This window comes from Musa acuminata, chromosome BXJ3-6, assembly GCF_036884655.1.
Source record: "Musa acuminata AAA Group cultivar baxijiao chromosome BXJ3-6, Cavendish_Baxijiao_AAA, whole genome shotgun sequence".
NCBI lineage: Eukaryota > Viridiplantae > Streptophyta > Magnoliopsida > Zingiberales > Musaceae > Musa > Musa acuminata.
In genome coordinates this window covers 4,843,450-4,859,198 of record NC_088354.1, presented here as the reverse complement: position 1 = coordinate 4,859,198, position 15,749 = coordinate 4,843,450, and the positions used below count along the sequence as shown (strand labels likewise).

Sequence of the window (15,749 nt, the reverse complement as noted above, 5' to 3'; positions counted from 1 at the left end):
AAAGGAGGGGTCAAGTGCTTTAGTGGAGGAGATGAGATGCTTGTGTTATTGAAGAAACACGCAGCAAGACCACTTTAATCCCCTTTTGTGTGGACTGACACCACTGACCATGAACAGCTTTTCCTTTCTCATTCTTTTGCAGTGGTGGATCCTCACTCAGATAGTGGTGGCATGGTCACCTCCCTCTCTGACTTGCTACTCTCTCTCTTCATCCCAACATGTTCATATCTTTCTTCATTGCGCCTCATTTCATGTAGGATATGTCAAACTTGTCACCCATATTTGTCGAACGAGGATAGGATGAGTTCTTCCATTTGCCGGTGCATAGGAACCTTTTTGTCTTCTTCTTTTTAAGGAAAGTAGAGAGAGAAAAAGCTTGCAACTTTAATTTCTTTTTAATTACTATAAAATTATACTTTTACAGGGGTCAGAGGAACATATTATCTCGATGCATCGTATTAGTTTTAATTATCATGTCTGTGCTCATCTTAAATTCGTTGTATTTATTTATATTAAGCAAATGAAATAAAAAAAAATATTAGTACCCAATTAGTATTCACATTCAGATCTTCAATTCTAAACTCTTTTATTTTGGCTTTTCATATATTAATCCCCAAAATATTTTGTTTTTATGTGCATCCTTCCCAATTCTTTATATTTATATAAAATTCAAATTTACTGTTCTTTATATTTATATAAACAATTAGCTTTAAAATATTGTAAAAATAATTAATAAAATTGTCTAAAATATATATGGTGATATTACTAACTTGACAAAGTAGTACATTCCTAAAATATGATTTTTTTATAAAATTTAAATCATGATATTTTTATTAATAAATTAAAAGAATTTATGGTAAATTCTTAAAAAAAGTCTTTTTTTTTTCCGATTGGTGTCATCTTTTTTGGTTTATTTTTTATCCTCATCTTGTCAATTCATTGTAGTGCCTCTACATTCGTTGTCGTCTTTGTTCCATTATGAAGATCATGTACCCTCATCTCCCATTCTTTTTTCTTTCATCCTTTTTTTTTCTTTTTTTTTTTATATTTTTTATTTTATTGCCATAGTCATCATGCCTCTTGTCGTCATCCTCGTCTCTCCTCCCCTCTTACTTTGGTCTATTAATAGCGATCCTAAGATTTAACGAAAGAGAATACGTAATTGGAAAGGAGATGTGAAACAAGCAAGTGTGGGCGTATATGAGCGAAAGCAATAACGATTATGGTCGAAAGACAAAGGATAATTTTATTTTTTAAAAAAATTAAAAAAATATGATAATAAATGAAAAGAAGATGTTAATGTAAAAAAGTGAAAATAGGAGGATTATTTTTACCCTTTTTTGAGAACATTTTACTTGCATCCGTTGGAGACAAAGAAATGTAGTACAAAAGTTAATCCACCGTTTCTCGTTAGTTAGAACTCTTTGCTTACGTCTAAAATAATATTACTTTCTTCCCGTATCGGAGACATAAAAAGGAGTATAAAAGTATATTTACATTTATAAAAGGATACATATAATTTTTCGAGACATAAAAGTATATTTACATCAACTCATCGCGCATGCTATGGGAACGTATGGTCATAGCTTTGGTATGCTTACAAAAGCAAAGACGCGCACTTTATGACCTACACTGCTCTTCGTCTCCCTCATCGCGCATGCTTCCCGAGCGGTCTTCGCTCCTCCGTCCCACGCACATTCTCTGCAATCGCTGCGTCGGTATGGACGCCCCCATATCTTCCTCGCCTTGGTTCTTTGTCTAGCTCTCAACCCTAGACGACGCACCAGAGGGCCACGGACAGAGGGGGGAGGAAGGAAGGAAGGCGCGCACCAGCAAAAGAGCACGTACCTGTGTCGAGAAAGGAGATCGGAAAGCCCTTCTTGCTTTTGGCGACGGATGGGGTGTGCCTTATTATAATCCCACCGCGCGAGTCGGCAAGCGTGGAGGCGAGCTTATAAAAATACGCGACCAAGGAGGAGGTTGCTTCTTGCAATCGCACGCTCCCACCTCAAAAGACCTCGCTCTTTCTTTATCGGTGGTGCAGTCGCAGCAGCAGCAGTGGAGGGTGAGAGATCCTGTCGCAGCCAGCAGGTTTGCTTCTTCTCTCTCCTCCTTCCTTCGCCATCCCATTTGCTCTGTTCTGCAGTGCAAGTGGTGTGTGTGTTTTCTTAGTTTTCTTGCTTCTTTGGCTGCCTAAGCTTGCAATTCCCAGCGGTGATTAGGTCTCTGTTCTTGGAGAATAGCGGTAGTCATTATCACATAGCCATACCTCCAAGCATGCCGATGTTTGGCAATGAATGATACCCACAGACGACCGGCATTAAAAGCCACTGCGCCTCTCTCTCTCTCTCTCTGTGACTCTGTTGGTGTTCGGTGGTTCAGAAGAACAAAGAGGGAGGTGGGAGAGAAATAGGCTTCTCCTTTTCTCTTTCTTGTTTGAACGGTAGGGAGGCAAGGCAGCCTGCAAGTAAAGTGTGAAGAAGCAAAAGGTTGTTCATGCCCCCCTCTCTCGGTCTCTCTCTCCTCTCAGGCCTACTCTTTCTCTTCCCTCTTACACTTGTGCTCTCTCTCACCACAAATCCACAGAGATAACATCTCATGATTGCCCCTGCAGTCCTGTAGCTGTCCTTTTCCCCACGCCTCGCTGCAAACGTGAAACTCCATCCGCCTTGCGTGGGAGCATGGAGATCTCGTGGGTCTCGTCTCATCTCGTCATCAGCCATCATCGTCATCATCACAAACAACCTTTCTTTGGCGTCCACCATTTCCTCTCCAGGACTAGTATGTTTCTTGAGGGTCTTTCTGCTGTCATTTGGCTGGCTGTTGCCTTTCGCATCACCACTGTCTTTATCTTCTTTGCCTTGGTGGTGATTGTTTCTTTTGGATCCTTCGTATCACTCTTGCCCTTTTCGGCACCTCATCCGACGTAGTTGTCTTAGAAATGGGGTTGATATGACCTTCATCCTGCTCACGCCACTGCAGCAAGCAACTTCCGGTTGCCCTATAATGCTCTCTTTACATACATGTCTTCCCCTGTGCCGATCACATCATGCCTCCCACCTTGGTTGCTTTCATGAACTCTAGCCTGACACCTCGCTACCTATTAGATCGGCTTCAGGTAACGCTGCAAAGACAAAAGAGAAGCTCAGAGAAACCACACGATGCTGTTCTTCCCCCATTAGGCTCAGCAAACGAGGCTGTGAACTTGATGTGATTGTTCTGCAAGCACAATGTTCTTACTTTGGACGAAGGAGCAAATGACTACATGTCTTCCTCATGTGATGAAGGTGTGAGCGAGCTACTTCGTTGCGGAAGCGGTCATAAATCGCCATGAAACCCTCTTCAAGCCTCCTCCTCTGCATCAGAACGATATTTATTTTGGTCATGTACGGTGATCAGGCTACAGTCCACACATCGAACTGAGGACGCTGCGTGTCTCGTGTTCCACTTAAGGCACTCGTTGCCACCATTATCCCTTACATCAGTAATAAACTATAGAGATCTCTTCCTGTCTCTCTCTCTCTTTCTCTCTCTCCCCTCTGCTTTTGCTGCTGCTGCTGCTGCCGCTGCAGCACGACGGGCTGACTACTGAATGCTACGCTTTGTCCCATGGGCTTTTAGGGAAGCGAGTCGCTTGTCCTTACTGTGCTCCCCACTATATTCCTTATAGCCATTTTGTAGCCCAGATCGGAGCCCACCGCAAACGACACCTCTGCAGTAGCATCCCCCACACTACCTTTTTCCTGTCCCCATCCCAATCCTCCACCATAAACACACATACACGCACTCACTGTTCCTTTCCTAAGGCTCCCATGTCGGGATCCCAGTGTGACTGCGACTAAGCCACCCCAATGTTCTTAGATCAGCCATTTCTTGTTGATACTCCCAGTGGATCCTTCTTTTGTCTTGTAATAACTCGGTGCCATCTCACTATAATACTTTACTAGCTTGTGTTATTGCAGCTACCGGCGTTACATGAATGGAGCTTTGCCCTGTGGCCATGTCTGTAATGCTCTGAACCAAGCCTTTTATGGGGTTTTTAGACGAGAGAGGGGGTTGGGTTGTTTGTTGAGCTGATGCAAACAGTCCCATGGCCTGTGGAAGGTGGGTCATGATGATGGTCTTCTGCTTGCTTCTGCATCTCGTGGCAGCCGTTACTTGCAACGTATCTCTGCTGTGCTTTAACCATCTTCCTTCCTCTTTCCTCTTGCTTAGATTGAGCTCCTAAAACATTGCGTACTGTAGATCTGCTCTGCACCTCTGCATGAGATATTAATGCTTCTGTTTATACCACATCTCTGCTACTGCTGCTGCTGCTGCTTCTTCTTCCTGCTATCGCTGCAAAGCATTCATTATATCCCCTTATTTAAACCTTCTGCAGCTGAGCTTACCTTTGCCTTTCGCTGTCTTTCTGCTGGTGCGCCCCTCAGAAGGCTCGATAAATACATGTGGGTTCGTACTGGCTTGCAATGTTAGCTGATGTAGAGAGACGAGGTGCTTGCTTCTGTCCTTCGCCGTCGCCGTACACCGCCCCGATGCCCAGCCGGCAGATGACGAGTGCACTCAAGGGCGAGAAGCACATTGTCTCGAAGAAGCCTCTGCACAACAGCGTGAACCAGCAGAAGCTCGACAACGGATGCCAGCCACAGGAAGTGAAGAGCATGGGCCGCCGTCGGGGGAGAGCGAGAGGCAAGGCCGCGGGGCGGCAGGTGAAGTTGGAAGCGGAAGCCGGACTCGAAAAAGTTGCTCCTCCTGTGTCAAGCAAGGGCATTGTTTTCTGCCGGCGGCCAGGATTTGGACAGGAAGGCACCAGGTGCATTGTTAAGGCCAATCATTTCCTTGCCGAGTTGCCTGATAAGGATTTAAATCAATATGATGTAAGTGTTTATACTTGTTCGTCACATCATCGATTGGTGTTGGTAATGGTATTGCATATGACATGTTGTTCTATTGGGGCACTTCATTTGCAGGTGACAATTATACCGGAAGTAAGTTGTAGGAGTATGAACAGGGCTATTATTGCAGAATTGGTGAGACTGTATAGGGAGACCGAGTTGGGAACGAGGCTTCCGGCTTATGATGGAAGGAAGAGCCTTTATACAGCAGGGAGTTTGCCCTTTAATTCGAAGGAGTTCATCATAAGGCTCGTGGAGGATGATGATGGAATGGGGGTTACTAGGTTTTACTGACTATTGCCTTTTATTTTCATGTCATTTGTATTAGTATTATTTTCTTTTATTTTCTCAATGGTACTTGAAATATTGCACTGAGGAGGCTCTTACCTGTGCCAATTTTGTTGTGACTTGTGAAGAGAAAAGGAGTACAGAGTTGGGATCAAGTTTGTAGCCCGTGCCGACCTTCACCATTTGCGCCAGTTTATAGCTGGACAGCAGACTGATGCTCCCCGGGAAGCCCTTCAGGTTCTTGATATTGTTCTGAGGGAATTATCAAATCAAAGGTGCCATTTCTTGCAAGACGCACACTCATCTTGTTAGGAGTATGAATGCTTTGTAATTGTTCAAAGTGATGGCTGGTAGGTACATATCCGTCGGAAGATGCTTTTATTCTCCAGATATCAGAAAACCACAACGGCTGGGTGATGGCTTGCAGTCATGGTGTGGATTCTACCAGAGTATCAGACCAACCCAGATGGGTCTCTCACTCAATATCGGTATCTATTTGTTTTTTTCCTTTTACTGTAGTATAGGGCACAAATAAATTGAATCTATATTTCTCTTGTATCTGGCTTTCTGAATGTATGTGATTTATATTGAATGTTCAGATCCGTCATCCACTGCTTTCATCGATCCTCTTCCTGTGATTGAGTTTGTAGCTCAGGTCCTAGGCAAAGATGTATTGTCTAGACCATTATCAGATGCTGATCGTATAAAGGTATACATCAGGGAAAGAGTAATTTTAGATTATACAACTACAGTTCCTTGTTTTTCTACATCTGGACTTTAGTGCTTACTAGGTGTTTAATATTTCATACAATTTGCTCCAGATATGATGCAAAGGTAACTTTGTATTTTGCTTTCAAATAATTATGTCTTTGCTCAGCTGCTTTTCTGGCTATTTTCAACATAATTTTAGTACTAGTGTAACCAAGATCAATCATGCATAGTTGGTAATGTCAAGCAGATCAAGAAGGCCTTGAGAGGTGTCAAAGTTGAGGTCACACACAGGGGAAATGTGCGGAGGAAATATCGAGTTTCAGGCCTAACGTCACAACCTACACATGAACTGATGTGAGTGTATTATTCTAATAATATTTTTGTCAATGCATTTTCTAGAAAATACAATGTCAGTTAGAATTTCCTATACACCAGGAAAGCCTCAGCTTGCTAATAACATGTCTTGATGAGGTTTGCTTTAATCTTCATATGTAAATTTTCCACAAAATTGATGCATAATCAACATTTGAGGGTTTCCCTGCTGTGTCATTTCAGTGTGCAAAATTATTATGCTGAAATTGTAATCATGTTTGCTGCTAGTGTTCTGACTCTACCATCTCAACAGCTTCCCAATTGATGATCAGATGAATATGAAATCTGTGGTCGAATACTTCAAAGAGATGTATGGGTTTACAATTCAGTATGCTCATCTTCCTTGCCTTCAGGTAGGAAATCAGAAGAAGGCAAATTATCTTCCAATGGAGGTGAGATTGGTCAAGCATAACAAATTTCTTAATCAAGTAATTTCAGATCTGATTTTATGTTACGTACAGGCTTGCAAGATAGTTGAGGGACAGAGATATACAAAGAGGCTGAATGAGAAGCAAATTACTTCCTTGCTAAAAGTTACATGTCAGAGACCCAGAGATCAAGAAACTGATATTTTGCAGGTAAGTAAAATATGCTTAAAGTCTACAATCACCTCAGTGCCATGGGGACTTCTGTTTATCGTTGTTTATGAGGGCACAGGTACTAGGTATGCATCTATATGGTTTTATGCTTGTAGCTCTAAAAGTAAGGTTACAAGTACAATTAACATTATAAATAGGAAGCAAGCAAACACGAAAAAGTAAATGCAGGGGTGGAAGGTGCAATAAAGGGCGGGGATGTATTAGAAAGTCAAAAGTATAGGACACAAATTTAGTTTCAGTTTGGATAAGTGTGTTTTCTTTTCTTTTGGTTGTTTGCATAATTGACCATATAGGGGTATGTTATAGCATTGAATGAAGCGTCTAATCATGGAATCTTGCTTGCCATTTCCTCCTGGTGGAAAAAATTTTCATCCCCACATATCTAATTTGTTTGCTAAGGATCTTCATTGTCAATTACAGGGTCCAATATGATGTCATTTTAGATGTTCTCAAATGCTTTGGCATGTCTTCTTCATGGGAGGTAGACACACATCCAGGCATTGAATTGGTTTATATGGCTAGAGTGAGTCCATCATCTGGGCCATTTAGCTCATCAAGTTGGGTCGTGACATCTTGTATTCTGCTTATGATGCTGGAAGCTACCTGACCTTTAATTGGTCAGGCATAGAAATACATATTAATCATTAATGATCTTAAGATATATAATAATAGTGAGATATTGAGTGTTGATGACTTTGTCTATGGTTACGACATTAATAAAATGTGTTCTCTTAATTTAGACTACTGTCATGCTATGTTTTCTTTGGTTTCTATTGAATCTGTAAAATAATGTGAAATTGTTACACATCCATCTTTCCCTTTCAGACAGTTCGTCAAAATGCTTATGGGCATGATCCCTATGCAAAGGAGTTTGGAATCAACATCAGTGAGAAGCTAACCTCAGTGGAAGCTCGAGTACTTCCTGCTCCATGGGTAATATGTTGTTCAAGCAACTTAATGAAATCAAAGAGATATTATTGTTTTCAACTGTTATGTAGTCAACTGTCCTTGAGCATATTTTGATTTATGCTATGTGCATTATGAAGCTTAAGTATAATGACACTGGGAAGGAAAAAGAGTGCCTGCCTCAAGTTGGTCAGTGGAATATGATGAATAAGGTACTTGTCCAATTAAACTCTGTTGCAGTTGTTAACTGCCTCATCTTCGGTTGCTCTGTGGCTCCGATTAGGATCAAGCTACATTCAGATAAATGTTCAGACACACAGGGAAGTGGTGTCTGCATCTGTGAATGGTTTGATCTGAGATTTGGACAATCAGAAGTACTATTGGGGCTGATTGTCACCCACATTTTCCAAGTAAAATTGTTCTTGCCCACTAGAATGTCTTCATATCTAACCCCATCGGTATTTGCTATCAAATGCAGAAAGTGATCAATGGATGCACAGTAAATTACTGGGCCTGCATTAACTTTTCTCGGAGTGTTCAGGAAAATACTGCTCGTAGTTTTTGTCAGGAGCTAGCACAGATGTGCCAAGTATCTGGCATGGTAACTTTTCATGTTTCAATTTCTTTTTCAAATATCTTAGCTATATTATAATTGCAGTATACAATTATGATATATTTAATCTTGAAACACATAACATCTACGAAAAGATTCAAGGAAACATGGACATAATTCTCATGGTCACACTTTACAGGAATTTGACCATGAACCAGTTATCCCAATATATTCTGCAAGGCCAGACCAAGTGGAGAAGGCCTTAAGGCATGTATATAATGCAGCAACCAACAAACTGAAGGGAAAAGAGCTAGAGCTTCTTATAGCCATCCTCCCTGATAATAATGGTTCTTTATACGGTGTGTTGCAAATCTTACATCCATCATTTTTTTGGATTTGTGTTTGCTTTTTGCCAAAAGCATGATTTAAAATTATGTTTGTCCATCTACAGGTGATCTTAAACGAATATGTGAAACTGATTTGGGGTTGATCTCCCAGTGCTGCCTCACAAAGCATGTATTTAAGATCAGCAAACAATACCTTGCAAATGTCTCACTCAAAATAAATGTCAAGGTACTTTCTGAAGCTGCTTGTCATCTTCCGTGTTATGAAATGGACTGCTAGATACTCCAAGTACCATTTATCAAACTCCTTGTGCAGCTTTTATCTTTCCGACTTGTGCAGATGGGAGGAAGAAACACTGTGCTATTAGATGCCATAAGTTGGAGAATTCCTTTGGTCAGCGATATACCAACTATCATTTTTGGAGCAGATGTAACACATCCTGAGACTGGAGAAGATTCTAGTCCATCTATTGCTGCTGTAATGAAAAAGATTCTGCATTACTTGTTTCGCATGCATCACGTTACAGGTTGTGGCATCCGTTCACCTTGTCTAATTTTTTGATTTCAGGTTGTTGCCTCTCAGGACTGGCCCGAAGTTACAAAGTATGCTGGACTGGTCTGTGCTCAAGCACATCGACAAGAGCTCATTCAGGATCTTTTCAAGACATGGCATGATCCTCAACGGGGTACAGTTACAGGAGGCATGATCAGGTTTGCATCTCTTTCCTTTAAGCATAACATTTCACAGAGTCCCACACCAAAGTTTGTTAAAAGAGTGGTCCCTTGTTCTTAGGAATTCATGTCAGGTTGATGCTCCTAGTCTAATTAATTGCTTTTCAGTGTGGTGCTGAGATCTCCTGTGATAAATATCTGCTCGACGTTCATTTGGTCTAGCAGATCTTTCGGAGCTTCTGGTAGAAGGAAGCAAGACAAATATCATTGTTAAACAAGAAGAGCTTACATGTCTCATTCATCTTCTTCTGCAGGGAACTACTGATATCTTTCCGGAAGGCAACAGGACAAAAGCCATTGAGGATAATCTTCTATAGGTAGTTGTCTATTTTATGGAGCCTAGTGGATATTGGTTTGCCTAATGCCAAACGCTTGAGGTTATTGGCTTTCTAATCTTGTTTACTTTTTGACTTTCTCTGCAGGGATGGTGTTAGTGAAGGGCAGTTCTATCAAGTCTTGCTATATGAACTAGATGCTATTCGCAAGGTTAATAAGATTCAGTGTTTTAACTGAACCTTGTCTCTCAAAATACTGCTGCTTATTGATCCACTTTTTCAGGCATGCGCATCCTTAGAACCAAATTACCAGCCTCCTGTGACTTTTGTGGTGGTGCAAAAACGCCATCATACAAGATTATTTGCAAACAATCACAAAGACAGAAGTAGCACAGACAAGAGTGGAAATATCCTACCCGGTAATTATGGCAATCCTTACTGAACATTTGTAGTTAATAGAGAAACTTTTGTAATTACTTTTCAAGGAAACTTTGGCTATATTTTGTAATCACAGTTGCATTGGTTAGACTAGGTTCAGGACTGATAGTTTGTGTGGCAGGAACTGTGGTTGATACTAAGATATGTCATCCTGCTGAGTTTGACTTCTACCTATGCAGTCATGCAGGAATACAGGTAAGAAATTTCAAAAGCTTGTATCTTTCTTTACCTGAACAATTCATGCTTGCATTGCACGATGGTAAATTTGTTGGAGGCTGGAGCTACATGTCCATATTAGCATTGTGATTCATGTAAAGCAAGACAAAAGAATGTTTCAAAGAAATATTCGACAGTCATACACATGAACTGAAAGATAGTAGTGGTAAGAATTGACAATTCTTTTTTTCATTTATACTAAGGCTTTAAGCTGGAAATTAATGAACAATGATTGTTGATATATCAATAAATAATATGTGATGTCCTTCATGCACATTCTTTGCCCTCAAAATAATGGCCAAGCAAAAGTAAACAGAAAAGATAGGTACTATAAGCACATGATCTTCCTACATTCAGTGACATGTTACAAGTGCTTTAGTTTCTGATTGTTGTAATAATAATTTCTGGCCTGCTTTATTTGGCAGGGTACTAGTCGACCAGCCCACTACCATGTTCTATGGGATGAGAACAATTTTACGGCAGATGAAATGCAGACGCTGACAAACAATCTCTGTTACACGTAAAGTCATTCAAATGACAACGTATTTCATATATGATTTAAATAACTAGCTCTATTTATTAAGGTTACTCTCTGATTGCAGATATGCTCGGTGCACCCGGTCTGTTTCTATTGGTACGACCTGCTCCTTTTTTATATTTACAGTAGTTTGTTTCTTTTAGTTCTTTTACTTTGTGAAACAGGAATGTGACCGGTAAAAATGACCTCTCCATTTCTGCAGTTTCTAGCAAATCATAAGCATTAATTGTAATCTATGAGTTGGCTGTTGATCATAAACATGTCAATCTGTTAGCAGGGCCTTCTCAATTTTGGGTAGTGTTTCTATGCCCCTGCTAACAATAGGGCAGCTCAAATTCATGTTTTTTATACAAACAAACTTGTTCCAACAACAGAATAATTCCCTGAAAAATCCTTGTAAAATGAAGATAATAATGTTATATGGTACATTTAATCCAAGTGGACACCTAGTCTAGTGCTTCGTGCAACTTGAATGCCTTTGTTTGTTTCTTCCATCTAGTTTAGAATTCTAAGAATCAGAAAAGATGGATACTCTTTGTTTGTTTCTTCCATCTAGTTTAGAATTCTAAGAATCAGAAAAGATGGATACTTTCGTCTTTGAATTCCTTCGGTTTCGGTTGAAGCATGGCACATTGATGTCACTGATCTAATTCATTATTGAACAGTGCCACCTGCATATTATGCTCATCTAGCTGCCTTCCGAGCTCGGTTCTACATGGATCCAGAGGTATCCGAGAACGCATCACGCAGCATGCACCAGACAAATGGATCCTCTGTGAAGCCCCTGCCTGCCCTTAAAGACAAGGTGAAGAGGGTGATGTTCTACTGCTAGAAGGGAGGGAGGAGCAGCAAAGAAATTACTTTGTAAATCCATGTTATGTTTATACTATAGAGAGGCAGCTTCAGTTTTCCAGCATGCTGGTTCCCAAACTAAGCCTTGCAGCCTTGTTGGGAACTGAATTCTTGGTGTTGTATACTAGCTATTTCAGGAAATGTGATACATGACTGATGATATGCCAATGTTGTGTTCTATGTTTGAGCTTCCAGATCTGAAATCTCAACTATGTTCTCATCCTTCACTATTTCTTTCCCACTAAGAATGATAAATGTGATCAGCATTTGACAGTCAATTCCCAGAAGACACTATGTTAATATGATATTTAAAGAAAATATTCTATTAGAGCACTTAGTATCCTAGTACAGTAACTGTGGTAACAAAAGAAGTGCTCTCTTTAATTAAGAATGAACACTTGCTAAATAAAGAGTGTTTTTTCCAAGCTTGCTAAATTAAAAATGAACACTTGAGTTATTTTTTACAAAATGTAATGGACAAATATTAATTTAATTATTGAAGGAGTCTTATCCGATACACTTTTGATACATATTTTACAAAAAAAAATAATTTGAAGTGGGAACAAAATGATCATATATATATATATTTACTTTGAAAGAAATTATCTCTTCTTCCAAATAGGATAATTAGGGCGAAATATTATCACATCTAGTTGACAAACACTAAGCTTTCAAAAGATAAATAAAGAATAACTTTTTGAAAAGTAATCTCATATGGCATCATAGCCTATCCTCAAAAACCTGTGTTGACTACGGCTTCTGCTGGTTTACGTGAGTTACAGTTTTAATATGAATGTTAGACCCAACTAGAATGCATCAACCGAATCATACCCATGTCTAAGTACATTCTGTGTATACACCTTTTGATGTGCAAATAGGTTGCAATAAAAGAAAGATAAAGATATGTGCAGTCCAATGAGGTAGGGGAGAACCCTACAGGACAGCAGTATGGTGTTCACTTGCCTCCAAAAGGCAAAGTTGTGACATCAAGATCCCTGGTGGATTCTTGGTCATGGTCATTGCATGGAAGCATTTCCCTAGGAGAATGGAATCAGCCCACAAGCACTTTGCTTTCTTTTCACAGTTCACCACTGCCCTTTAACTTCACCCAACACAAGGGAGGACATATTATCCTATGGTTTTGAGGCTCCTCTTCACTTAACTCCATGAGAAAGTAGGGGGAAGCAAAAGCAAAAGCAGACCCACTCATACATATAACACACCACACCACACCACACCACACCACACCAAAGGGGAGAGAGAGAGAGAGAGAGAGAGAGAGAGAGAGAGAGGGGTGGGGGTCAGGAAAAAGAAAAGGGAGGTTGAACTTGGATAGCAAAATAACAATCAAGGGAAGCAGAAGCTGAGGGACATGAAGCAAGTGAAAAGATGGTCAAGACCTTCCTCCGAGACCACTTTCTTTATCGAAATCCCTAACTGGTGCATGAAAAACATTGAAAGGATGCTTTCTCCCTCTTCAAAAATTCCTTCAGTCTCTCTCAACTATGAGTAAAAAGATAAAGCCATCCATAACTATCCTTTTGTTTTATCCTTCTCTTCTTACTTTTCCCTATTTTGTACATCTGATATGCCAAAGGAAGATAATAAATCATTAAGTATATATATATATATATATATATATATATTTGATGGAACAGTAGCAGCATGTAAATGGGCTGATAAGATAATGCTGCCGCAGTACTCTTCATGTCTATCTTAAAGATTGCTGCACAACAGGAAATCATAGTTAGCAGGCATTATTTTGTCCATAATAATTGAAATCTATCTCATGTCTTTGAACAAAGATATGTGCATGTCTTGAAAGATGCTGCTGAGTAATCCATGTTTTACTGGTCTTTTGGCATCCCTCACAGTGCTCTTTTATCTTCTTCTTTTTCTTTTAGGGGGTTTATTTTTATTTCTTCTGATGCTTCTTATTCTTCCTGTGATTGCAGTGTTCAAGAAGTGGCAGTGAAAAGAAAAGTGGGAACATCGCCGGGCCTCCACACCCCATTTAGATTCTCAATTATTGAGCCCGACATGCAAGTATAAAAGGCCACCCCCCACCTCGCAATCTTAGACCAAGCCGACATCACATACGGCACTCACTCGCTTCTCCTGAGTCAGGGTAAGCCTTCCACCACCACCGCTGTACCTTCTCTCTTCTCTAATGGAGGTGTCTCCATGATTGCAATGTTTGTCGATTCTTATCCTTAAAATGAGTTCTTGATCTGTCTCTGTTGGCTATCTTGGAGCGTAGGAGTCGGCAAGATGAACAGGAAGCCGGGAGACTGGACCTGCAGGTCCTGCCAGCACCTTAACTTCAGCCGCCGTGACTCGTGCCAGCGGTGCGGCGACCCGAGGCCGAGCAGCGACCGCTCCGAGTACGCCAGCTTCGGCGGCCGCGGCGGGTCCTCCTTCAGCTTCACTGGCTCCGACGTCCGGCCGGGTGACTGGTACTGCTCCTGCGGTGCCCACAACTTCGCCAGCCGCTCCAGCTGCTTCAAGTGTTGTGCCCTGAAGGAAGACTCCGCGGTCGGCGGCGGCGGTGGCTTCGACGGCGACATACCACGCTCCCGGGGCTACGGCTTCGGCGGTGTCGGTGGCGGTGGCGGTGGCGGTGGGCGCGCCGGGTGGAAGTCCGGCGACTGGATCTGCAACAGGTGTCTTTCACGTCCCCCTCTCCTTTTCATTGTTTGAGTCAGAGCAGCAGTAAGAAACCCAAGGCGATAGATTAGACCAAGAAACTCTACTTCTTTGGCATGAAATCCAAATGGCATGTCTCTATCTGTAAGCGATACTATTACCTCTCATGAACAAGCCTTTTACTAGAGTCTGGTCTACATCATTAGCACCATAAACTGCTGCATGATCGGCACATTATTTATGCTGATAGAACCAAACAAAACGGTCTTAGTATCTCTACTTGCATCTTTACAGGTCGGGCTGCAATGAACACAACTTCGCCAGCAGGATGGAATGCTTCCGCTGCAACGCACCGAGGGATTCCGGTAACCCATCCGCCACTGCACTAATCACACTTTGCTCTGAACTTAATTCCTGATGACACCACCAACTGAGATCATCTTTGGCCCCTCATGGCAGGCACCGAAGTCTAAGGAGAAGATGAAGATGACCAAAAGAGATGAACGAGAGCTTATGATACAATAGTAATCTCAAGTTGTTGTACTAGTTTTGCCACCTCTCAGACTTATTTTTCTGCCTTTGGCTTTAAAGCCCATGTTCTATGTTGAGTGTCTTTCCTTTTTCTTTTGAAGTCCTGTGTCCTTCATCCTTCTCATACTTCAGAAGTTTGTTGCTGCACCTCTTCTACTTGGATAAGTGTCTTGGTGAGTCTTGTTGGAAAAGGGCTTCCTCGCTTCTTGTAAGACAGGATGGTGATCTTTGAAATAGGTAATAGGAAGTCCCTTTCTATCTTATTATGAATGAAAGATATATATATATTCTAGCACAAAATCTTTTCTGTTCGATTCTGTCATCTCCATTGGTGGGATATGTTCTCAGACTCATAATGAAGGTGGTCCAAGGATTGGAAGTTTTAATCTAAAGCATATAAAAGCACCATTGTCATCTGATAAAGGATGAATCTGGAAAGAGATAGATACATGATGGAGAGATAAGAAGAAGACCTTAACAAAAAACAATAACAGCAGTAATGCTGTTCTGCCATTTTTGCCATGCTTATACATTTGTAGCCAAAATCTATCCTCTTTAAATCGCATTGGATTCTCTTTAGCTTTTGAGCCAGCTTTACTAACTAAGGTTCCCTAAGATGAGCTGTGGCATGTCAGCTAAGAAATAGATCTGGTCAAAAGTCCATGGCACCTCCAATTATTTATTTCTTAGCACCTCCATTACTTGCACTTTTAGCAGCACTCTTTTCCCTGCTCTCTTTTGTTACTTAGCACCTCCATTACTTGCACTTTTGAAGACATATCTTGGACACAATTACTATCTTCTGTTCATCTGGAGGATCTGTAAACGATGCATCTATTCTACATGCTCTGTT

The 15,749-nt window shown here is 41.0% G+C and overlaps 2 protein-coding genes across 8 annotated transcripts; both read left to right on the top strand.

Moving 5' to 3' along the window:
- Positions 1-1,652: 1,652 nt before the first annotated feature.
- On the top strand, positions 1,653-11,913 carry LOC135640062 (protein argonaute PNH1-like). 7 transcript variants are annotated; one of them, XM_065154179.1, is made up of 23 exons: positions 1,653-2,091; positions 4,431-4,877; positions 4,971-5,179; positions 5,312-5,458; positions 5,538-5,671; positions 5,783-5,892; positions 6,142-6,248; positions 6,520-6,658; positions 6,728-6,844; positions 7,691-7,798; positions 7,912-7,983; positions 8,250-8,372; positions 8,524-8,683; positions 8,776-8,897; positions 9,009-9,146; positions 9,237-9,379; positions 9,655-9,717; positions 9,823-9,886; positions 9,959-10,094; positions 10,235-10,308; positions 10,755-10,849; positions 10,932-10,963; positions 11,533-11,913. In XM_065154179.1, the coding sequence occupies exons 2-23, from the start codon at positions 4,470-4,472 to the stop codon at positions 11,697-11,699; spliced, it is 2,868 nt and encodes a 955-aa protein (XP_065010251.1). In that variant the 5' UTR covers positions 1,653-2,091; positions 4,431-4,469; the 3' UTR covers positions 11,700-11,913. The 7 variants fall into 7 exon arrangements, with proteins under 7 accessions (XP_065010251.1, XP_065010249.1, XP_065010248.1 ...); XM_065154177.1 differs by having other exon boundaries at positions 4,382-4,877; XM_065154176.1 differs by having other exon boundaries at positions 1,956-2,091; positions 4,382-4,877; positions 8,985-9,146.
- A 1,810-nt stretch (positions 11,914-13,723) lies between these two features.
- Positions 13,724-15,159, top strand: LOC135640657 (uncharacterized). The gene is made up of 4 exons (XM_065155334.1): positions 13,724-13,847; positions 13,980-14,382; positions 14,660-14,730; positions 14,825-15,159. The coding sequence occupies exons 2-4, from the start codon at positions 13,991-13,993 to the stop codon at positions 14,836-14,838; spliced, it is 477 nt and encodes a 158-aa protein (XP_065011406.1). The 5' UTR covers positions 13,724-13,847; positions 13,980-13,990; the 3' UTR covers positions 14,839-15,159.
- Positions 15,160-15,749: the final 590 nt, after the last annotated feature.

Coding starts and splice junctions, on each gene's coding strand:
- LOC135640062 (XM_065154175.1), top strand. CDS start 4,470: ATGTTAGCTGATGTAGAGAGACGAGGTGCTTGCTTCTGTCCTTCGCCG. Junction 5,459..5,537: donor AGGGAATTATCAAATCAAAG/GTGCCATTTCTT, acceptor GATGGCTGGTAG/GTACATATCCGTCGGAAGAT. Junction 8,898..9,008: donor CACTCAAAATAAATGTCAAG/GTACTTTCTGAA, acceptor CGACTTGTGCAG/ATGGGAGGAAGAAACACTGT.
- LOC135640657 (XM_065155334.1), top strand. CDS start 13,991: ATGAACAGGAAGCCGGGAGACTGGACCTGCAGGTCCTGCCAGCACCTT. Junction 14,383..14,659: donor GGCGACTGGATCTGCAACAG/GTGTCTTTCACG, acceptor GCATCTTTACAG/GTCGGGCTGCAATGAACACA.